Below are 23,565 nucleotides of genomic sequence, written 5' to 3'. Positions count from 1 at the left end.
TAGCGGTTTGGTTTGATCTCGCAGATGTGATTTAAAAACATGAAGGATGTGAAAAGAACCTCTGAGGCTCCCTAGAAGAAAAGAGACACTGGAACTCAGTCAGGACTTGTTTGGAGACGTGGGAAAGAAAAGTTGCCCGTTTGGTTTTTTTGACAAGTTTGAACTTTCAGGGCTGTTCTAAGACGATCTCTTTTGGGGCATAATAAATCAAAAGATGCTAATTCAGTGTTTCAGGATCCCCACCGCAGAACTTCCCAGTCTTCTCCACTAGAGGGCAGTAGACATTGGAGTGTGAGCTTCATGTTGCCTGTTGAAAAACGCGCAGCTGATCTCCAATGGAGAACCGTACATGGTGCCATGGCTACAAACAGATATAAAGCACACTTTGTTCCAACTCAATCAGACAAGTGTGAATTTTGTGGGGAAACTCTGGCACGTCTGGTGATACAGTGTAACAGGTTCAGGGGTTTGTTTACAGTCTTGGAAAACTGGTGTCTCAGGCTCGGGGAGGTGTTTTCCTTCCCATTGTTCAAGTAAACGGTCCCAAGGAAACATGTACACACCTTTCTTAATTTTATTTTTGCAACAGCTAAACTTGCAAATTGGTTAACGAGGAAAAATGGGTTACTCTGTGTTGGTTGTGTGGATGTTCCCTTTATGTTTTTTTCTCTTCTGAAAAGTTGTGTGAATGTTGAATTTGCTTATTTTAAGTTGATCGATGACCTTCAAAAGTTATGTATGTGGGCTCTGGAGGGAGTTCTGTGTACTATTGGGGAGGATAATAACATTGTTCCAATTCTGATGGATTACTGGGGGGTACCCTTTAGGTTTTATTTCTTTTTAATGTGTCTTTATCTTAACCCTTGTGCTATCCTAAGACCCCACCCGACCATGATAAAGGTGGAAAGATTTCATGTAAGAAGATCACAAATCATTGAAGGAAAAAGGTTCAGAGCACTGTCTAGTGGGTCTAGATGACCCAACTCCCAATGATAAATCTCTCTATCTCTATCTTATCTATCTAAAAAAAAAAGTTTATTGTTCTCGAGACGATTTGTCCCGGTTCTACTCGCCCTCGAGATGACCCGGGGGGGAAGTGTCTTCAGGAATCAGCAGTTTGGGGTTCGTGTAGACTGACTCACTCACTGCTGCCGGACAGCACCAGGGTTCGCCTGCAGGTTCACCGAGTCCCTCGTTTGAGTTCTGCTGAGCTTCCAATCCTGAGAGAAAACATGCTCTGGACTGGACCCAACGGGCCAAGCGTGGTTCTGGTTCTTTAAATGGAAACATGGATTCAAAATGGCAAGAAACTTTTTTTAAAGACCAAAAAGTTCAAGCGAAAAGGTGTCATGTTTGTAAACTGAAAATGCAGAATAACCAAAAACAGAAAAAGTTACACGATTTCCTTTAAATAAAAGTTTTGTTTTAGAAACTATAAAACTGTTTTCCTCTCCAGAAAGAACACGCTGTGAATTTCTCCTGATTGTGCAGAAGAGCAAAGCGGGAATTTAAGGGAGGATCCCGTCTCTTTGTTCTTATCAGAACAAACCTGAGCAGAAACTCTGCTTCTTCACATCACGTTCTGTCTTTTCTGGAGGACTGTTCTCCCGAATCCCTTTGGATCAGAGAAGATGTGGAGAAGAGAGGAGAGGAAAAGAAGCTGAAGAGATGAACAGAAGAACAAAAAAACAAATGTTTAGATCAAAGAATTTCATGTAAAGTAAGACATCCTTCCTGCATCCGTCTGCAGTCTCATCGTCTCTACATGTTCCTAGAACCAGAAGGAACGTTTTTAAGATCATGAGTAACAAGGAGGCGCATCGGATCAGAGCCAAAGCTAAAGCCACAGATTTCACTGATGCACCTCGTCCTCCAGCGCATCCATCCACTTATCCATCCATCCATCCATCAGTCTGTCCATCCCTCCCTGCCTCCCTCTATCCACTTATCCATCCATCCATCCATCCACTCATCTGTCCATGTGTCCATCCCTCCATCCATCCCTCCGTCCCTCCGTCCATCCATCTTTTTCTGCTCATCCAGGACCGGGTCAGAGGGCAGCAGTAGTTGCCCAGACTTCCTTCTCCTGGCCAACTACCTCCAGCTGCTCTGGGGGGGGGGGGGGGGGCTGAGTGTTGTTGGCCTCTCCAGCCTGTCATGGATCTTTCCCAGGGTCTTTGCCTAGTGACACAAACCGGAACCCCTCCCCCATGGAGGCGTCCAGACCAGATGCCCAAACCACCAAGTCTTTTAAATTTTTGAAATTATAATTCTATTTGCTCTGTATGTTAATATGATAGAGACGTTAAAGATTATTTGCTGTTTTAGTAAAGCATAATAATTAATCATTATTAATCATTGCTTCAGGTTCATTTTTTTATTAAAATCCTCTAGTTTTACTTTAATAAAATACTAATTTAGAATAAATATACTTTTGTTTAAATTAAAATTTTCATTTTTGCTGGATTATATATTTTAAAGCTGGTTGGAAACCTTCGTTTGGGACTTTTAACCCCTAGAAAACACAGCAGCGGCCCTGAATTCACTGTCTTTGCTGTGCTTTTATTCTGAAACTACCCTTCTGTTGTATTTCCTGTTGTTATTCTCAGAGGTGAATCCGAGGCTGCTGTTTGCAAAAATAACTAACACAAAACAGCGTCAGAGCAGTGTGACCATGCAGTGACAGAAGATGCTGCAAGTCTCAGTCAGGACGTCCAGACCTCCATTTTCCACGTCCAGCTCCTCCAGGAGACTAAGGAGGGTTTTCTGAGCCAACCGAGGGCTTTCATCAGCAGTGTGTCAGCGGGGAGGCCTCCTCCTGGTTGGAGATGCTCATTAGAAAGACACCTTGTAGTTTTTGACCTCAGTAGCTGAGTTTCTACTGAATTCCTGAACTTCAAAACATTTCTTTGGGAGAAACCAGCTAAAAAAACGTACATTATCAGTAATTCATCTGCAGTTTCTTTTGCAGTTTTCTGTGTTTTTTTGCAGTTTTCTGCAGTTTTTATTGCAGTTTACTGTGTTCTTTTGAAGTTTTCTGTGTTTTTTTGCAGTTTTCTGCAGTTTCTTTTGCAGTTTTCTGCGTTTTTTTGCAGTTTTCTGCAGTTTTTATTGCAGTTTACTGTGTTCCTTTGAAGTTTTCTGTGTTTTTTTGCAGTTTTCTGTGTTTTTTTGCAGTATTCTGTGTTTTCTGCAGTTTTTCTTTTGGTCCTTTTAATCGTTTGGTTTTTCCTGAAAATGCAGGAAGCTTTAAAATACAAATCCACCACACATCCCTGCTTCCTGTTTTCGATTCTAGTACTACATTCATGTTCAGAGTTGTGGTTTTTAATAAATTTGTATTCTTTTTTTTGGCGTGCTTAACCAAACGTCTGAAACAGCAGCAGATCTGGTCAGGGTTGAGCGTTCGTCTCCTCGCCGTTATGCATCAGAGCTTCGCTGAGTTTCTGCTTTCACTGACAAACACAGCAGGCCTGTGTTAGTCAATGAAGAGGGGGGTTTTCTATTCCACCTTCAGGTGCCAGGCAACCTCCCTGCCCTTCACATTCCCCAGTATCGGTCACATGTGCAGAGTTTGCCCTGCAGGAGTAAAGCCTGACTGACTGATTGCTTGTCTTCTATCCCAAATCTGAGTGGATCTTTCTCTGCAGATCTGATCTTCTCTGTGAAGACTTCACCGCCAGACTCCAGTCAAGAGTCAGAAATGCAGTGACATAAACCCCCACGAGGGTTGGAGGACACAACGTAAGCTCTGCAAACCTAAACCTCAGACAGCCTTCAGGTCTGAACTGTTCTGTCGTCCCGGTAAAGGAGGTGACACTGATACGGCCGCGATGGTTGTCAAGCGACAACTGGACGCCGTCCAGCCTTTGCTGTGAAATGCTGATGAATATTTCATGGCCGTCTTCATCAGGTCATCCTGGTCACCCGCAGTCACACTTCTCACCTCTGGTCGTGTGGTTATTTGTCCGGGCCGAGCGCCAAAGCTGCGGCTCGCCCGGATCCCTGGGATTATTGTCCAGGCTGTTCTTAGGAGACGCAGACGCTGTCATTTTTCTTTGTGGTTCTTCTGACTCATCTTTCTGTCCAGGTGTTGTTGTTTTTAAGGCAAGGACACAAAAGTTATCTTACAAAAAAGTTTTATTATAAACGAAACAAAACATTAATACAGGTGGGATCACTCAGCTGCATAACAGAGCAGACTCCAGTGACCTGAAGGCTGCATTAAATACACTTTTACCGTCTCTTGGCTGCAGCAGATGATTGAAGACAGTTTTTCTACGCTAACAAAAATCAGTCGTAAACAACATGGAGCTGTTTGGTATAAAAAGGTGCCGGTCAGACAGACGAAAACCTTCGTCCCTCTGATCGTGAGTCCGTGTGGCGATCAGATGCAGTCTTTGCTCCTCTGACCTTCCTCATTCACACGTAGTCCTTCCTCTCCAGGCCCGGGCCCCCCACAGACCTCTGGGTGGAGTAGGCCATCCGGGACGGGTTGTACCTGGACTCCTGCGGCGGACAGGAGCAGCAGAGAAGTCCTCCGCCCAGGACCAGGAGCGCGGCCGCCGCCCAGCCGATGTAGAGGGCGGCCCCCAGCTCCCTGCGCTGGGCGTCGGGGATCAGAGGGTTGTAGAAGTCTCTGATGATGGAGTGAGCGGACCAGGACACGGGGATGAGCTGCATGACGCCCGATACGATGAAGAACACCCCGGAGATGATCATCACCTTGGCTTTGGATGCCTCGTCCTCGATGCAGTTGGTGCACTTGGCCCCTGCGATGGCCACCAGCACGGCCAGGATGGCCAGCAGGATGGAGATGACGGTCAGGGCGCGTGCAGCCTGGAGGTCCTGGGACAGCGCCAGCATGGAGTCGTAGACCTTACACTGCATCTGGCCCGTGCTCTGCACCACGCAGGTCATCCACATGCCCTCCCAGATGATCTGTGCCGTGACGATGTTGTTGCCGATGAAGGCCGTCACCCTCCACATGGGGAGGGCGCACGCCACAATGGCGATAATCCATCCCAGAATGCACAAGGAAATACCGATCAGCTCAAGTCCTATAGACATCCTGAACTCCTCTGCCGGTGCTCCTCACTCCTCAGGAGGCTGGTTTCAGTCTGGGATCGGCGGGTGATCTCTCACCTCCGCCTGACCGATATCCTTTTTATAAGACGGGTCAGCGGCGGGGGAGGAGTTCCAGGTGAGGATGACTTCACAGAAAACCAGGAGGAAGGACCTGGAGGCGCTCAAGACTTCCTGCTATCGGCTTACATGGGCAGCCTCACAAAGGCCTGCCCACAAAGAGGCTCTTACAGCTGAGGGGCCAGCAGGTATGTGTTCTCACAACCAGAGGCCCAGGCTGGGGGGGGTTACAGAAATCTGCTGGCCAGAAGGCTAACGTTAGCCTCTGAGGAGGACATCACCTCCACCATCCATGCAAGAGGACTTCAGCTCGTCTGCCTTGAGCTGTGCAAACATTTCCAAACTGCTTCATTCACTCACTTCTAAAGTTTTGTCCCTTTTCTACTTTTTTGCTCTTTTTGATTAAACCGTCAACCGTATCATTTAAAGCCATTTTTAATAGAGAACATTGATCTCAATCAGGAATCTTTTACATTTATGATTTAATAAAAGTCAAGCAAAACATCCTCTTTTTCCCATTGAAATAAATAGGAGGCTTAAAGATGTTTAGTTTTTTTTAAATTTCTAAACTTTCAACAAACTTCGGGATCTTTGACTTTTCACCAACTTCTAAAATGTTTTCATAGTTTTCAGTAACTTCAAGTAAAGGGACTAAAGCTTATCATTCTCAGTTATTTGTAATGTCCCATTCAGTTTAAACACGTTTTAGTTTGTTTAAATTCATAGTTGATTTAAACTCATCAAAAGATTTTCCCCATTGAAATGAATGGGAGGTTTAAAAATAAAAGGGTTTCCTCCTTGAGGGTTGGAAACTTTAGGATTTGGAATAAACGACCAATCTTATCATTTATATGTTTTAGCCTTTTTTTCTTTTCTGTGGCTTTTATTTTTGGAATAATCATTGCTGAATAGCTATAAATAGAAACTCTTCTGGTTATTACAGACATCCTCCGTGAGGTTTTAAGGCCAATAAAGGACTTCAGGCCTCTGTTACTTAGTGACAGCCTCTTAACTAATGTACGGCTCTCATAAGCGCTCCACACTCACAGTGTTAAAAAAGAAATCCTCCCACCCCCACCAGATCCTCGCAATGGGGGCATTGTCTGGAAGAGTTCTTGTTATCTCAGTTCAACAGGTGAATGGGAGCTGGAAGGGACAGGTGAGGGCGACCAGAGGATCCCAAAGCGAACAGAAAGAATTCCTTTTTCACCTGCTGGTGGGAATCAAAGGCTTTTATTTTAATAAATCAACAGAAATAACATTACATTGAATGGCAGCTCAGTCAATTATAGCTTTAAACTCACCACTGCTGGTGTGTTTAAACTTCACAAACTGCTGTATCCTTAACTTACAGAGGGAGTTCCACCTGGTTCCGTACTGGGTTCTCCTTTTTTCCTGTTTTATGTTAATCATGTTGTGCCTGGAGGTTTTCTTTTTGTATTTCCATTTCTTTAATGTGAGTTCAGAAATTTTCCAGATATTAATTCAAATAGTGTGAAACTGTAATGAAAACCAAACGAACTTTAGCTTCAAAACTGATAAAATATGAATTTAACCACAAAGAAAAAGTTGTATATTTATCTTACAATAGATCTCATATAAAAGCTTTACAGTCTTCTAAAAGTCTAGTTTACTTTATAAGTTATATGTTTAATTTAGATCAAAGAAGCAGAAAAAATTGAAGAAAAAGCGATTTTGGATACCATTAAAGAAACCTTTTATTATGAAGATTTAAATTCCACAGCAATGAATAAACCAAGAGGAGCTCAAATCTTCCATCTGGTCCAACAAGAAATGTATTTAAATGTAATTTAAATCAAATTTAGCTCCAAATACAAAAGGGGTTTATATTAATAAACTCCTTTTGTAACAGCAAAATCTGTCCAACAGAAGAGATCTAATCTGTTTAATCATTTGCTGGACAAGTGGAAAAACAAAAAACACCTAAAATATACTGAAAGTGAACATTTAGATGCTGATTTACTGCATCAAAGTGGAAAACTGCTCAAACGCTTTAATGGCAGTAAGCACGTTTTCTTTTTAAATAAAGGTTTATAAAAGTAACTTTAAAACTTAAAGGGTGAATCATTTTGGTTTATTCTAAATTTGGATTTCATATAAATATTTACACAAACTTAATGGACAGCAGTCCAACTTCCAAATGTTTGTCTAAAGCAGTTTTGAAAAAAGATTGTATTTAACTTTAACATATTATTTTAGTTTTGAGGAGAAGCTGCATCGTTTAACATACAGCCAAAACTTTAGACGATATATATAACTTTAGTATTTCGAGCCTTATGTTCCTGTTCCTGGCCAATCATTTGGTCCCATATGAGATTTTGTTTTGTTTTTGTTGTGTTTCATGTTTTTATCTTCAAGCTTTTCTTGTGTTTTTTTTATTTGCTCATTTATTAAACAGTTTTTTATATTCAGCTTTAATTTACAGCGCTTTAATTCCATTTTTAATTCTTCTTTATAAATAAATAAATATTTGTTGTAAAAAGTTGTAAATTTTTCTTCGTGATTGATTTGTATGTTCTGGAAGGTCAGAAGAACTCTATCTCTATCTCTATCTCTATCTATCTGTCAGGGTTTCAGTGGTTTTTCTATCTTTAAACTCTGCCCTTTATTTTGGTAAACTGGTCCATTTCTTTGGGCCATGTGGTGGGAGTTGCCTTTTGAATAAAAAGCCTCCTGCTACAGGTGAGAATTGGTTTTGCCAGGCCAGTGACCCCGCCTCTCGTGGTGTTACCTAAATGACAGGTGAGTGTTACGGTTTCTGATGTCAGACTAAGGCAGGAGGTTCCCGGCACGCTGTAGCTACCGTGTCGGGTTTCGGACTGTTAGTCACATTAAACAGGAGCAGCGGCTGACCGTCGACACGTTCCACCTGAAGGTGAACCTTCTCTGCAGGTTTCCTGACACACTGATGAGCTTTGCTTGCTGAGTCAGTTTTCGACTTTTATTTTAGGAAAAATGTAGAAATAAAAACAGACTTTATCAGTAAAACTTTATAGCAAACATGCATTTGATTAGGTAAAGTTATATAAAACAGAAAGAAACCAAAGAAGAAACCGTCAACAGTCACAGAATATACTGTCACAGTACAAAATACTGCTTCCAACAAAGTGGCAAACAGAAATCATTCAAAGTATCGTTCACTATGAAGGTTTGTCCTTGATGGTTCAACGTTTCCATGGCGACGGACGTGAGAAAAGTCCGGCTTCAGACATAGTCTCTTCTGTCATAGCCGCTCGGAGCGACTGACCTGGTGTGGGAGTACACCATCTTTGACGGGGGTCCGTACCTTTTCTCTGGTTGCCGTGGGCAACTGGAGCAGAGAATGGCGCCCCCAACGAGGAGAAATCCTGCGGCGGCCCAGCCCAAATACAGAGCCGCCCCAATCTCCCTCTTCTGCGCCTCGGGGATGAGCGGGCTGTAGAACTCCGTGACGATGGCGTGCGCCGACCACGACACGGGAATGATCTGCATGAGGGAAGCCAAGATGAAGGCCACCCCGGCAGCTATCATCACCCGGGCTTTGCTGGCCTCCTCATCCACGCAGTTGGTGCACTTTGCCCCAGTTATGGACACCAGGACTCCCAGGACTCCCAACACGATGGAGATGACGGTGAGGGCGCGAGCCGCCTGAAGGTCGCCGCTCAGAGCCAGCATGGAGTCGTGGATCTTGCACTGCATCTGGCCCGTACTCTGGACCACGCAGTTCATCCAGATGCCCTCCCAGGTGACCTGGGCCGTGACGATGTTCACCCCGATGAAGGCCGACACCCTCCACATGGGCAACGCGCAGGAAGCGATGGCCGAGATCCAGCCCAGGACAGCCAGGGCCACTCCGAGAATCTCCAACCCCAGCGAAGGCATGTCCGAGCTGCGCTTGAGTCCAAATGCACGACCTTCCTCGCTCTGACTGCAGAGGTAGACCAGGAGGACGTGACGTCCAAAGCAAAGTTTGGCCCAGACAGGGTGGAGACTGTTGGGCATTGGTCGGTGGGGAATTCGAATTTTCCTCCGTCCCGCCTCATCAGCCCAAAATATTAAGAATGTGGAGGCCCCAGATTAATGATTAAATCCCCAAAGCCGCGGTGGCGTTCTCAGCCGCCTGGTTGAGGGCAGAGTAAACAGAGGCGCCGCATCACTCAGCTCTGAGTGGTTAAAGGCTAACAGAGAAGTTGATAAGTTACTGAAAGTACAAGACGCAGTCGGAGCTGCCGTTTGAGGGAAACATGCAGAGAATTCCTAATATTATCGTAAAAGTCCTTTTTTAGAACACAATATGCAGTTTGAGCTAAAAACATTTCTATGAATGCTGCTACTGTGATCCTTCATTTATGGCAGAAGTTATATTCCAAAATTAACCTGAAATAGACCAAATCTTTCATTTTTACAAAGATTTTAGATGTTAAGGCTGTAAAACTCCTCACTACACACTTTATCCACTTTAGTCCAGTATTATAGAATAAAAAAACAAAGATCTGATGAGGAATCATGTACAGTAAAAGTGGTAAACTGAACTCATTCTGCACAGCAGAGATGGCACGGAGGAGACTGGTCGACAGGTTGATAGCTCTACAGCCAATCAGGGTGCAGAACACCAATGCCACGCCACGCCACTTGACCACGAGAAGTGAAGCGTGATATAGCGAGAGAACACTGCAACTTCACTTATAATTAAATATGCCCCATGTTGGATTTTCACCCTTCAGATTTTCCCCCAGGGGTGGCCACAGCCAATCAGCTTCACACAGTGATTTTCTTTTTACGCCGGATGCCCTTCCTGACACAACCCTGCAATATCTGCGCTGGGGTATTAACGGATACCGGAACGACTGTCACCGTTGCCATAGATGCGATGACTCAGAGCGACTCGGACCAATCCCTGTCAACCGGTTTCAACACCACGGCGCCAGTATCAGGAAGCAATGGCGAGGGATTTGCCTCATTTCGCAAGAGCCAGAGGTAAGGAATTTCCTACGGGTGACGTCCCACCTCGATTTGTTTTTACCGTCTACGGGACCGGCAATGGGAGACCCAGACGTCAGCCCTCTAGTGGCCACATAGTTAGGCAGCAGCGTGAGGGTCTTGCCTGACCCACCCACACTGAATGACCCTCATTCGCCCCCCTTGGAATGGAACTCAGATTTCCCATGTGCCGGTTCTGCTTTTAACCATGTTGGATTTTCACTGATATGTACAAAAACATTTAGGCCGAAACCAAAAGTTGTACATAGAGATTAAACATCAAGTCTCTCTCTTATATGATGAACTGTCAGGCCTTCCTGCTGCTGGACACTCTGTGGAAACAGAGTTTCTCAGTCGTCTGGGATCTGAAAGAACTGCTTTTGGATGAAAAACGTAAAAACCAATCATCTGATCATCTTTTGATCGAAGTATCCCAGTGGTCTTTTAATTAGGATTATGTGGTTTTAAGGTAAAAGAAAAGAAAATCCAGCTTTTTTCCAACGTTGTTTCAAATTCACGACAATTCCAATGTAGGAATTCTCAGATTTGAAGCTTTATTTGCTTTATAAATGTCCTCATCAGGAAAATTCCACGATACGTGCAAAAAACACCAAACCGTCATTTTCATTGGAGTGGCTCTGTAAGTCTGTTGGAGACGCTGTAGTAGATCAGTCCAATGTTTAAACTACTGTTGTGGCGCTGCTCTGGCGTCCCGTTCTGCTGATCAAAAGCGGTTTTCTTCAGGACAAGAAGATTCTCAGGTCTGTCCATCGTTCCAAGTAAACCAAATGTTTATTGTTTTTTTACTGGTGATCCAAAACCATTTCCCTTGTAGACCAATGCGCATCAGTCCTTTCTCTTTTAGAGTAAATTATCTGGGAGTTCAGAGATCATTGCAATGATCATGTATTAAATATATCTTTTTTGACATTAAAACACAGACTGAGACAGAGCAACTAAGTGGACGAGCATCTGCTCAATTTAAAAACAGCAAGACTGCAACGTTGCCTCACACAAATGTGAATGCCATGCAGAGATAACCAGAGCAAACACTCGGAGAACGTGTGCAGCTGTCCAAAGCGTCGCTGCATTGCTCTCCAGAGCCAGCGCTCAAATATTAATTCATGCTTTTGTAATCTCTAGAATAGATGATTGGAATACTTTTCTTCCTGCTAGTAAGAAAAATACTACAAACCAGCTTTAGCCATATCAAGTCAGTAACATCAGCGGCGTTTTACCACCTGAAAAACATTGCCAAAATCAAAAATATAGTGTCAAATCCAGACCTGGAGATACTTATTCATGCATTTGTCTCCAGTAGGTTAGACTACTGTAACGGCCTGCTCACCGGCCTCTCCAAACGAGCTGTAAAACAGCTTCAGTACATCCAGAATGCTGCTGCTCGAGTCCTGACCAGAACCAGGAAGTATGATCACATTAGTCCTGTGCTCAGGTCTTTGCACTGGCTCCCTGTACCTCAAAGAATAGACTTCAAAGCAGCTCTGCTTGTGTACAAGTCTCTCCATGGCCGAGCACCAAAGTACATCTCTGACATGTTAGTGCCATATGAACCATCTCGTACTCTGAGGACCTCAGGGGCCGGCCTCCTGTTGATACCCAGAGTCAGAACTAAACAAGGGGAATCAGCGTTTCAATATTCTGCAGCTAAAATCTGGAACAGCCTCCCTGAAGGCGTAAGACAGGCCTCTTCTGTGTTCATGTTCAAATCTAGACTTAAAACATTTCTGTTTAGCCGTGTATATGACTGAAAGGTCCTATCTGCACTTTTCTTTCCTTTCCTTCCTTCAAATTTTTTCTTTTCTTTTAAAGTAAATTTTACGTTGATTATTTCTATGATGTATTGTGATTTTGATGCATTTTTCTGTTTTGTGAAGCACCTTGAATTACTTTGTGTACAAATTGTGCTATACAAATAAGCTTGCCTTGCCTAGCTTGTTCCGCTGCACGCCTTTTCAACCAGAACCAGAATGACGTTGAGCTTCACACCAATGTTGAAATCTCTGCACACGCTTCCAGTCTGTTATTCGTTCATGAAAGTCGTAACCCTTGTGCTGTCCTAGGCACTTTACCATTGGGGGTTGGGTCATCTAGACCCACTAAACAGTTCTCTGAACCTTTTTCCTTCAATGATTTGTGATCTTCACTGGTGTCCATGGATTACATGAAATCTTTCCACCTTTATCCACCTTTGTCATGGTAGGGAGAACACGTCAATGGAAGGGTGGGGTCATCTAAGATAGTACAAGGGTTAATAGAATTGGACCTTCCTTTTGATCAGAGTTGCTTTTAGGTCATGACCCTGCCAGAGCTCTCAGGTCCTCAGGTGCAGAAACAAAAACCCACGACGAGGCCTCATTCCAGCGCTATCGCCTGTGGATCTTCCCGCCTGAGGGATTCATCTACTGCGGAGAATTTGAGAAAAAAACTTTAACATCCTCTTTTAAGCTTCACAACTTTTACACTTTCTTATGTTTGCATTGATTTCATGGACTTTTAGGCCAATTCCGAATTGCTTTGCTTTCCCTGTGGTTCCTCCCTATTGCTCCATTGGTGGGGGTGTTTGAAGCTGTAGTGGTGTCCTAAAGTGGTTTTTGAAGGAGGAGCTGTATGGACTTTAGACTGGGTATCCCTCCGCCGGGGGGGGCGATTTGCATCACGCTGTGGCGTGGAGGAGAAACACATTTCTTCATGTGGGCATGTGCTGAAGCACAGAAGTTTACATTTAAACGTGCGCCTCTGTTTACTCTGCCCTCAACCAGGCGGCTCTTGCTCCAGGGGGGTCTGGAGCCTTCTGGCTCCTCTCTCTCTGTGTGGGGTGGGTGGTGCTGGGCCTGGGGTGTCGGCCCCTTTGCTGGGGGGGGGGGGCTGTTTGACCACCGGGGGACCCTCTACCAGCTGTCCCCAACTTACCCCCTTCCTCATATAACCTCATATTAGGGTGAGGGGGTGGGGGATTTAGCCTGCGATGCGCCTTGGGGGGGGGTTACTTGGCGGTGGCCCCCCTCCTATGGGTGCCGTATGGAGTGGGCCCCCCCTCTTTCGGTTTTATTTGCACCTTAGACATGTAGGGCCCTTGGTAGGGGGGGTGCTTGGACATCACTGCCAGCAAGCAGCAGATGTCCTCCTGGCACCCTACCTGCCAATTTTAACCGCACCTTAGACATTTAGGGCCCCTTGGTGGGGAGGGTGAGGGGACATCACTGTGAGTAATCAGGAGATGTCCCCTCAGTGCCCTACCCGCCAATTTTAACTCCACCTCAATTAGTATACACACCCCGCCCCCCTCAATATATACATTCCAACATAAACAAACACACATGCACACACACACCCTCTCAAACACACATACACTCACACACATTTTGTAAGGAAGGTGGGACCTAGGACCATCTGTCCCCTACCCCTTCCCTGGTGGGGGGTACGGGCCGCGTGGCAACGGTGGCCGTGTCCCCTAGGTTCCGGCTTCCTGGGCCCGGCGGTGCGGTCTCCGTGCAGGGGGGGTTCACAATACACGTGAGCCGGGGGTGTTCGTGCCCCTGGGGGGTGGGTACTGGTTGGGCTGGGGTGGCACTCTCTTTCCCCCCATGCCTCCCTGCTCTCTGGCTCTAGGGGCCTCGCGGCGGTCCTGCTGGCCCTGGCTTGGGTGCCGGGCTTGGTCGCCCGGGGGGCGGTTGTTCATGAATGTTCTCTGTCCATGTTCAACTGCCTGCTGCCGTGTGGCATTGGGGGGGATTCCGGCTGCCGCTGCTGCTGCGGCGGGGGTCTTGGGGTGGGGATGGCTGGGCACTCTCCCTCCTTCTTTTCACATTCCACCATCCATTTTAGAAGAACATAAACACTCACCTGAGCACAGGTGTTAGCTCACCTTTGCACTAACAGTTTGCATGATTGAATGAATGAAAGATTTCACACTAGTTGGTTTAAAGGCATAGGTATGCGTGTGTGAACACTATCTGTTTTGTGTACATGTTGACATGTGAACATTTTTGTAGCTAGCAGGTGTGTTGATAACATTTGAGTGTGTGTGGACAGGCTCCGCCCTTTTTGTACTACATTTGAACCTTACCATAATGATAAACAACCAGTTAACTTGTTGCTTTATGCTGCTTCATGGTCTTATCCCCCCCCCTATTATCACCCTCAGACCCCCCCCCCCCCCTCTCCCTAACATCCCTCTCTCTTCCCTTCTTTCCTTTTCCGTCCGGTCCAACACCCAAGTTTTTTAAACATGGTTGAAATTAATAAAGTTTGGCCTCAATTACAAAAGGGGTTTATTCAGACATACCTTTGGTTTGTCTGAAGATTAATAACCCCTCTTGTTAAAGTAAAATATGTCCAACACAAGAGGCCCTCAGCTCTCATCTGTCTGCCCAGCTGTTGGACAGGACAAGTAAAAAAAAAAAAGGGTCGTTTTAATTCCAGACTTTTTTAAGAGCACAGTATTCATTAAGTGTTCCCACACCATTAGACTGCCACCACCATGTGTGACTGTTGATCTTTCCTTTGAGTCCGCAAAGTTCTTCTTGGGTCTCGTCAGAACATTTCTCCAGATGTTTCTCTGCGTTCTTGGCGCTCAGCAGTGTCCGTCTTCCCGATCTGTCCCATGGATCCAGTCTCGTTCTGATCCTGAAGCTGAGTTAGACAAGACGAGACTTTCTTTCCTTGCTCTTTCTGCATCTTATATAACATCCTGAATTAGTCCTCTTCATGGAGTTATTTTGGTCGGTTAGTACAATTCTTGAAAATACCAATCAAGTCACCAGTTTTACACATTTTACAAAGCATGACGATGTCTTGAAAAGCACAGTGAGCTTAGAAGAAATATCAGAAAGATCTGAAGGTGTTGCATGTTTGTTGGATGAGGGATCGTCTGAAGAAAGTCAGCCCACTTAGAACCGTCAAACAGCTCGCCCTGTGGGATGATGGATGTTGGTCGGTTGAAAATTAGCTTGAGCTTTCCAGGAACCTGAGGACACTCAAAAGCAGCAAACATTTGTCCTCCATCTTCAGATTTTTTTTCATGGAAATGATGGTAAACAACCTCATGGTTGGTAATGACACCAAGATGGAGGTAGTGGATGTGGCCTTCGCCATTTAAAAAGGTCTCTGAGGACAGAGTAATGAGTCTTGCTTGTGGAGTCGGGGCCTGTGCGTTCAGAGAGCTGATACGGTTGTGTGCTCAAAGTGGGGGGGGGGGGCAGGTCTTATCAGTTTCCCTCCTGATTAACGCCGCGGACCAAACAGACTTTCGGCAGAGACTCAGGAGTTTCGACAGGAACTCGGTTTTCCTTCTTCCTGGTTTTTGTTGTCGCTGCTCGCTGTCTTTTCGTGGACACTTTTGCAAACGTTCAACCTCAGAGGAGCAAAACCGAATGCAGTGATCAATGGAGTCTTTGTGTCTTCGTTTGGACGTCTCCAGGCAGATGGAGACTTTTATCTGACAGGTTGTAATGGCAGAAAGGCATGAGCTCCTATGTGGAAACAAGTCGCTCATTGTTGCTGTTTTTGGGCTGAAATGAGATCCCTTCGTTTAGCACAACAGCCTCTTTCATCAATGAAGTCCACAGCTAGCGTTTGTCCGTACCGGAGAGCAAACATCTGATACATCTTTTATTTAGTTATAAGAAAGTTGTTCATTGATGTACTTGGAATAAATCACATTAACTTAGTTTTTTCTTTTTAAGAAAACCTTTATTGTACTCATGAATTGTGTTTCCATTTAAAAAAGGTTAAAAACTGTTTCAGAAAGTGGTCACAATGAAAAGCTCAACGACTTGGGAGTCCCGGTGCGCTCAAACGTAGTCTCTTCGGGTGTACCCGCTGGTCGACATGGCTTTGACTGCAGAGTAGTTCACCCTGGAGGGGGCAGAGGCTCCACCACTGGGGGCCGCAGCTGGTCTCGAAGGACAGGAGCAGCAAAGCAGGGCCCCCCCAACAATGAGCAAACAGGAGGCGGCCCAACCAAAGTACAGCGCGTTCCCGAACTCCCTTTTGGATGTCTCCTGCAACAGCGGGTCGTAGAAGCCCTGGACGATGGCGTGGGCGGTCCAGGACACGGCTACCAGCATAAGCAGCCCCGCCACCATGAAGGTCACCCCAGCGGCCCCCACAAGGCGGGGCTTCCTGCTCTCGTCCCCACTGCAGTTGGTGCACTTGGCCCCGGCCACGGACAGACCGATGCCCGCGATGCTCAGCACCATGGAGACAATGACCAGCGCCCGCGCTGCCTGCAGGTCCACCGGCAGCCCCAGCATGGACTCGTGCACCTTGCAGTGCATCTGGCCCGTGCTCTGCACCGAACAGTTCATCCACAAGCCTTCCCAGATGACCTGAGAGATGACGATGTTCTGCCCGATGTAGGCCGTCACCCTCCACATGGGCAGGCCGCAGGCCACCATCACCCCCAGCCAGCCCGCCACCGCCAGGATCATCCCGAGGATCTCCACGCCTGCAGAGGACATGTCCGAAGGAGCAGAACGGAGTTGTCTTGTTCCAGGGCTGAGAGGGACAGAGGGCCTTCTGTGTCCGCAGACTCAAGCTCTCGGGACGAAGGGGGTATCGGATCTCAAAGCCCTCGGTAAGACTTACAGCCACAGCAAAAGAGAGGGAGATCTACCTTCTTTATACAGCTAAGAGCACTGAAGGTGGAGTCAGCGTGAGGTGGCCTCATCTGCTGGAAAAGATCTGCTTCCAAACGGAGCATCGCGACAACAATCTGTCTCTACGGAGGCCCTGAAGTCCAAATCACATCAACAAACCGCTCAACGCAAAAACCTTTAATAATACAACATTTTCGTTTCTGGAATTTGTCTCAAGTAGAAGTGAAAGAATCATGAAGAGATTCGGAGGCTGACATCTCAGGTTAAAATGATGTTGAACATCACAGGACAGTTTGGAATGTCAGGAAGTGTAGGATTTAACCACACGAGCGTCTGCAGCATCCACAGAGGGGAACGCCGAATCAACAACCAACCGCAAAAAATGAGCCGCAAACCTCAACAGGTGGGGGTGGTGGGGGGGGCATAAATGTAACCCCAAGTTAAAAAACAAACAAAGAAATGCCCAGGTAGATCGATGACGCTCCTCTGAGTTTCTGTAGAGCGCCTCATGACACACGGCAAACCTCAAAACCAACCTGACTCCTAATTATGGGTTTGGTGTAACCGGATCTGCCCAACATTTCTGGACCAGCAGAGGACAATCGACCCATTTTTAGCCCAAGCCCCCCCATCCTGCTCCCAATTGGTAAAGAAGAAGTAAAGATGAAAAGTGAAATAGTACGAAGGAACAGAAGTACTAAAGTACTGAGCATCAGTCTGAACTCATGTGGCTTATCGTTTTTATATGTTTATTGACTGTTCATGCCAACTTATATGCAAACAAGATGTTTCAAAATAAAATAACCTTTTACAATTATTTTTTGTGGTATGTGAAGGTTTTTTATTTTATTTTTTGCTTCTGGTATTTAAACTGAAAAATGCTTTTATCTTAGTAAAGCACTTTGTGTTACATGAGTACAAAAAGTACTTAATCAACAAAGTCTAAAGCTCTGAACAATAGGAGTTAGAGAGAAGACAACTATTTTATTTTTGTATGCTATTTACTTGTTGATAAATAAAATAAAAAATGTAAGTAAAAATCTGCGAGGTTTGTTGGTCAATTACACGTGCGCCGTATACGTGATATAAAAGTTATATATCAGTGGGACACGTGGGAAAAGTCAGTTAGACACACGTGGAACGGTCGTGGAAAGACACATTTACCTCTCACAAATATCAAACACAATTAAAGGATAAACCATTTTGTACATACATAGACCGCACCTGTCTATAAGCCGCATGTGCCCGCATTGAAACGTGTTGTAGAATGAGGATGTGTATGTGCTGTGTGTGTACCGTCACAGCTCTATTCCAAACAGTGCCTGTGACGCTGCAGTAACACGGCAGCAATATGGTAGTAACAGCACTAACAGGGCTGGTTAAAGAAAAAACAACCGGTTAAAGTCACTGAGAGCTTTCTTCATCTTCCTCCTGTGCACTGAAACCATGGAAGTCTTCCTCCTCAGTGTGGGATTGGAATAGCGTCAGACATTCTTTGCCACACTCTCTCTCAGTGTCTCCTTCGTTGTCGCTGTCTGTGTCACTCTGAGGTAAATTCCTTCCTGTTGTTGTGCTGTTTTTTCACACTGTTTTTAACGACTGCTTTTAACTTGAAAGCTGCGTCGTATGCAATTCTTCCTCCATTTTCCATGATGAGGGTCTGTTCCTGCTATTCATTCACAAATTACAGTAAAGCTTGCGTCTTCCTCGACACATATACCGTATTCCCCCTGTCTCACTCTCACCCTTTCTGCTAGAGCGCCACTTGCGGCCGTTTGACAAATGCATTAAAAAAAAAGACAAAAATGCATAAATTAACTGCATCATTGAATAAGCCGCAGGGCTGAAAGCGTGTGACAAAAGTAGCGGCTTATAATCCAGAAATGACGGCAGTTGCGCATAAAGAACGTCAAATACGCATAATTCTCAACCAACCAAAAATTTTGAGCAGCTCAAAACTGACGTAAAGACCCGTCAGACGAAACCCTGGACGGACATCTGGGCACATTGACGAATGCAAGAAACACATCTGAATGACATGTATCACTGATGGATCATGAAAGACTGAAATTCATATGTGGAAAACATATGAATGCAAAATAAGAATCCTTTATTGTAATTGCACATAGTAATACAATGAAATTGCAGCAGCCAGAGTGGTTAAAAAAAATACTGTAAATGAAATCTATGTGTGCCTTTAGCCTAGTCTGAGTCTATTCACCTGAGACGGTCTGTCCAGCTCACAGTGGGCTGGAAAATGGGTCAGAACGTCGTTGTAACCTAATTTTCTATCACCCATATTTAAAATGCCTTTACTTCAATTTCCTTTTTTCTGGAAAATGCTGCAGGAAACATTTCATGTTTCCCCAGATGAGATGGAGAAACAAAGTGTAAAAAATGGATCAACCAACATTTGTTTTACAGCAATATAAGAAACTGAGCCGACATTCTTTTTGCCTCCATTTCAAAGTGAGACACGCTTTCTTTCTAAATCTGTTATACTGTCAAAATTTTAGTCCCCCCACAAAAAATTTTTTTTTCCCCAAACGTGTAAAGATTTTCCCCTAAAGAGCTAAAAATACTGTGTCTTTAGTGGATGGCGATTGAGGAGCAATAAAAGGTCACGCACTAATTAACAGAGGTCACGCGAGTCAGGTTAAAGGAACTTTACTATCTTTGTGGGTTGACCTTCACAGAGCAGACGCTACCTCCCCCCTTCAAACACAGGCAAACTCCCTGCTGAACGTCTCTCTGCAGGATTCGAACCTCTGCCAAAACTTTTAGATGCACTTCAGGTCAAAGCACCAAAAATAAAATCAAAGTTTTCTTTGCTTTTAGTGCCCTGTCTGAGAGCCGCTGATGGTTCCTGCTCACCAGGCAGGCGGCGCCACATGTGCGCCGTGGCGGCCGCGTGAAACCTTCCCAGGTTCGGATGGTTAAGGACATCAAAAGTCAGATGTGCAAACGGGAAAAAGGAAAAGTCACACAAGTCTGCATGAATCTTCAAAAAGCTGTTGCAAAAGGGAGAGCCAGGGGCGTCTGCAGAAAAAATGCCTCTCTTCTGCTTTGATCTGAGTCCCCCCCCCCCCCCCCACAGCAAGCAGGTTTCATTACTCAACATGTGTAAATGAAATGCTGGCATACAATGGCTCTGTGTTCATCCTTACGAGCACAAAGTTAAGAGGCAACCTGTTCCCGGTAACATTGACAGTTCTGACCACATTGCTGAGGCACAAACAAAAAAACAGACACAGGTTTCAGCTCTGACTTCACAGAACGTGCATGTCTTTAAAGAACCAAGTGAATTCATAACCAAAAAGTGTAAAAGTATAATCAAATGTGTAATAAGTATAAAGGTATAACCAAATGCGTGATAACTAAAATATTGAATGATGCGACAGCGCCTCATCCGTGTCAACAGCAGTGAGACCGTTTTTCCCAGAAACCCTTTTGTTGTTGCTGTGCACCTGAGCTGCTTGATTCAGGAATTCTCAGAATTTAGGGAGTGGCCTTTTCCAAACAGAACCTGAAAACGGAAAACATTTAACGGTTTCTGTTTGTGACGCATGACGCAGAGACACTTTTTGAACCCCTCTATTTTGACACATTTTAGCAGAATTTCGACAGATTAAAAACTCAATGATGACACACAAACAGGTTTGCTTTGATCTGGAGGTTTCAAACAGAAAAGGTTTTCATTTCGTATCATAAATACTTCCTAAAATGTGCTTTTTTTTTCCTCATAGTGGAAGAGCATTACACTGATCCCATCCAGACTAAAGTTGATTTACTGACTTTTTTACCAGAAAAACGTCCAATGTTGCTATAGTTTTTCAGATCATTCAAATTATTTGGAAGATTAAAATCAAACATGCAAAACCTTTTAGAAAGGTGCTCAACTGGCAGCAGTTCACCTACTCCCTTCACACTTTCCCCTGCTCTGCGGTCAGGGGCATCAAGCGGTACGTCTAAAGAGTGGCGGTAGACGCTGTAAATGCAGCACTGGAGTTTGACTCTGCAGAGCAGACTAAGCAACAACAACAGCAAGTTTTTTTGTTGTCGTCAATGGAATTCATGGGTAACAGGAGCAGAGGAAATGCGAGCTGCAGCTTGTTCAGAACACTCCTGACATGGGAATAGAAACTGGTCCTTCTGGTTCCACAAAGCAACTGCAGCATCTGTATCAGAACGAGGTGCAGCTCGACCGACCACATCTGTCTGCCAAGCTTTTCCTACAATTAACCTGTAGCTGTTAAATAAATAGACGTTACTGGAAAATATTCATCAATACTTCCTTGTGTAAGGAAGCAGTGTTTGTTGCCTTGGTTTTGACAAACCTAAAGTAAAGAAAGCTGCTTGAATTTGTTTCAAACGTGAAGAAAATCAAAGCTTTTCTATCCTTTAGGCTGACTTTAGGGTCCTGTTCTGTGTTTTCTTGTTTCCTGCCATGAAGTTTTTGTCTCTTTTCAAATCTCAGTAAACATCCTCATCCTAGAAGTTTGTGAAACTAAACTAACTAACTAAAAACTAACACTTTGGTGTCTGCACGCCCACGCATGCATTTGTCAGTGTAGACCCAAAAAAAATGCAAATGATACTGTGACTAAATGAGGGTCAGGTGGTTCATGATGTCATCCTGATAACCACTCCCCTCGCAACGCCGCTACAGACTCTCTGTTTGGTTCCCAGGTTTCTAACAAAATCTTCCATTTGGAATTCATTTTTATGTGGAAACATCATTTTCCTAAACCTCCATAGTTCACGCAGGAGCTGCATTTGTGGATTCTGCAAACTTGGACGACGTTTTCATCCAAACCTGATTTGTCTGTTTGCCCTAAAGCTGTTTTCACCCGTTCCATAAAGTGTTCTGGTGTCAACCCCTTACCCTGAGGCCAGGGCTTACCTCTGATGATATCTACCTGTTGTGTAGCAGCAACCACATCACACCTGTCACAGAAGCACAGTCTGTACTGCCCACTCCTGTCCTCTGATGCCTCAAACTTTGGAGTTTGGCCAATCTTTCCCTGCATTTTGCAGATCATTGAAACTTCTGCAGTGGGTTTCCTGCTGAGTCTTTTCCTCTTCAGAGTCCCAGGGTGCAAGATTGGAGACATTCTCTTAAAGCGAACCAGAACTCTTTCCCCCGATGATCCAGAACAAATTTTCAGTCTGAATACACCAAAGCTGATCCTGATCTTGCAGCATGCCTCCACCGTACCAAAGTAAAAAGTGTCCTGTGCCTGGCGTTCAGACGTTCAGAACTGGTCACTGAAATCTAAAGTTTGAATAAGTGAACTATCCTGACAATAATTGCAAAGGGCAGCACTTCCATTACTCCTTCTCTTGTTTCTTTGTTACACTCTCATAATTCCTGGCCAATGACTGAAGAGACCTTTAGTCAGGTGGTTTTTGTTTACAAGCTTTAGTTCAAAATAGAAATCTCTGGTGGATGGCAGTCTGAATACAGACGAAGCGCAAGGTTCAGGACTCAATCTGAACCAAATTAAGCGGACTCGGTCTGGACCAATGGACTATTCCAGTCTGAATACACCCTTTTATGATGCCGTTGACTTTGTTCTGGGAGCGTGACAGGAAGGGAGGCATCTGACCAATCAGATGCCTCAGTAAAAGCTTTACCTCGCCGGCTCCCACCTCAAGTGTTTGATTGACAGATTCTCTTGAGCCACTTTCAGTGGAAGGGGTGTGGTATTCAAACATGCTTACTCACAATTGGCGACAGTAGTTGCCATAGAAACGTGACTCAGACGACCCGAACCAATCTCTCTCGACTGGCTCCAAATGTCAACGCCCATATTGCGGAAAAAATGGCGACTGATTTGGCTTCATTTTGCTGGAGCCGGACATAAAACATTTTCTACGGATGACATCACACATGCTTTGTCCGGTGATATATGTCTTTGATTCAGACCGGAAAAGTCTTTTGGTCCGAACCAACTGCACTTAGTTTGGTCCGGATCGAGTCCTGAACCTTGCGATTGGTCAGTATTCAGACTGCCATCAACCAGAGATTTCTACACTGAACAAAAGCTTGTAAACAAAAGCACATGACTAAAGATCTCTTCCATCATTGGCCAGAAGTTACAAGGGCGGGGCAAAACAACGAGAGAAGGATTAATGGTAGTCCTGTGCTTTGCAATCCTTGTCGGGATAGTTCACTGAGTCAAACTTTTTCTATCTCGCTGACCAATATTAAATGTCTGTATCAACGTCAGGTAGAAGTCTTGTTACTTTGGTACGGCAGAGACATGGTGCAAGATGAAAGATGGGTCCGAGAGCGGTTCCTGGTCCCGGACCAAGGTCTACTTGGTTGTATTCAGACTGAAAATCGGTTCCAGATTACCAGGGGAAACTAAGTCTGGTTTTCTTTAAACCATGTGTGTCAAACTCAAGGCCCGCGGGCAAAATGTGGCCCTCCTAGTCATTTTATGTGGCCCGCGAGAGCATAAAAGTTTTTCATTTCTTAAAATAAAAAATAAAAATTGGTGTTTATTTATTCATATCTCTGGGGAATCGGACTTGAAATATGGGATTGGGCAACTAAACATTAGGACGTAAACACTGTCCATATAACCTAACCTGAAAGAATCAAATTTAAAAGGATTTATGCTAGATTAACAAGCAAACATATGTTTTCTATGCAACTGCAATTATCACATTAAAAAATTATAATAAATAAATAATGAGTTATTTAACATTAGGCAGTAGTTACATTTATTTTCATTACATTTCAGTCATTTCAGTCACATGTATAAGTGATATCTGGCCCTTTGAGGACAGCCACTATGCTGATGTGACCCTC

The 23,565-nt window shown here is 44.7% G+C and overlaps 3 protein-coding genes across 3 annotated transcripts; all 3 read right to left on the bottom strand.

Moving 5' to 3' along the window:
• Window positions 1-4,122: 4,122 nt before the first annotated feature.
• LOC101159211 (claudin-3) lies at window positions 4,123-5,162 on the bottom strand. Its single transcript, XM_004075230.5, has one exon. The coding sequence runs from the start codon at window positions 5,068-5,070 to the stop codon at window positions 4,423-4,425; it is 648 nt and encodes a 215-aa protein (XP_004075278.1). The 5' UTR covers window positions 5,071-5,162; the 3' UTR covers window positions 4,123-4,422.
• Window positions 5,163-8,080: 2,918 nt separating this feature from the next.
• Window positions 8,081-10,800, bottom strand: LOC101159455 (claudin-4). The gene has a single exon (XM_078929665.1). The coding sequence runs from the start codon at window positions 9,145-9,147 to the stop codon at window positions 8,371-8,373; it is 777 nt and encodes a 258-aa protein (XP_078785791.1). The 5' UTR covers window positions 9,148-10,800; the 3' UTR covers window positions 8,081-8,370.
• A 4,869-nt stretch (window positions 10,801-15,669) lies between these two features.
• On the bottom strand, window positions 15,670-16,678 carry LOC101159688 (claudin-4). The gene has a single exon (XM_004075232.5). It carries the CDS (start codon window positions 16,605-16,607, stop codon window positions 15,939-15,941), a length of 669 nt encoding a protein of 222 aa, XP_004075280.1. The 5' UTR covers window positions 16,608-16,678; the 3' UTR covers window positions 15,670-15,938.
• Window positions 16,679-23,565: the final 6,887 nt, after the last annotated feature.

This window comes from Oryzias latipes, chromosome 13 (assembly GCF_053564925.1).
Source record: "Oryzias latipes strain Hd-rR chromosome 13, Olatipes_Hd-rR_3.1".
Lineage (NCBI taxonomy): Eukaryota > Metazoa > Chordata > Actinopteri > Beloniformes > Adrianichthyidae > Oryzias > Oryzias latipes.
This window is presented reverse-complemented; position numbering and strand designations above follow the sequence as displayed.

Bases quoted from the DNA above. Each gene is read 5' to 3' on its own strand.
- LOC101159211 (XM_004075230.5), bottom strand. From the start codon at position 5,070: ATGTCTATAGGACTTGAGCTGATCGGTATTTCCTTGTGCATTCTGGGA.
- LOC101159455 (XM_078929665.1), bottom strand. From the start codon at position 9,147: ATGCCCAACAGTCTCCACCCTGTCTGGGCCAAACTTTGCTTTGGACGT.
- LOC101159688 (XM_004075232.5), bottom strand. From the start codon at position 16,607: ATGTCCTCTGCAGGCGTGGAGATCCTCGGGATGATCCTGGCGGTGGCG.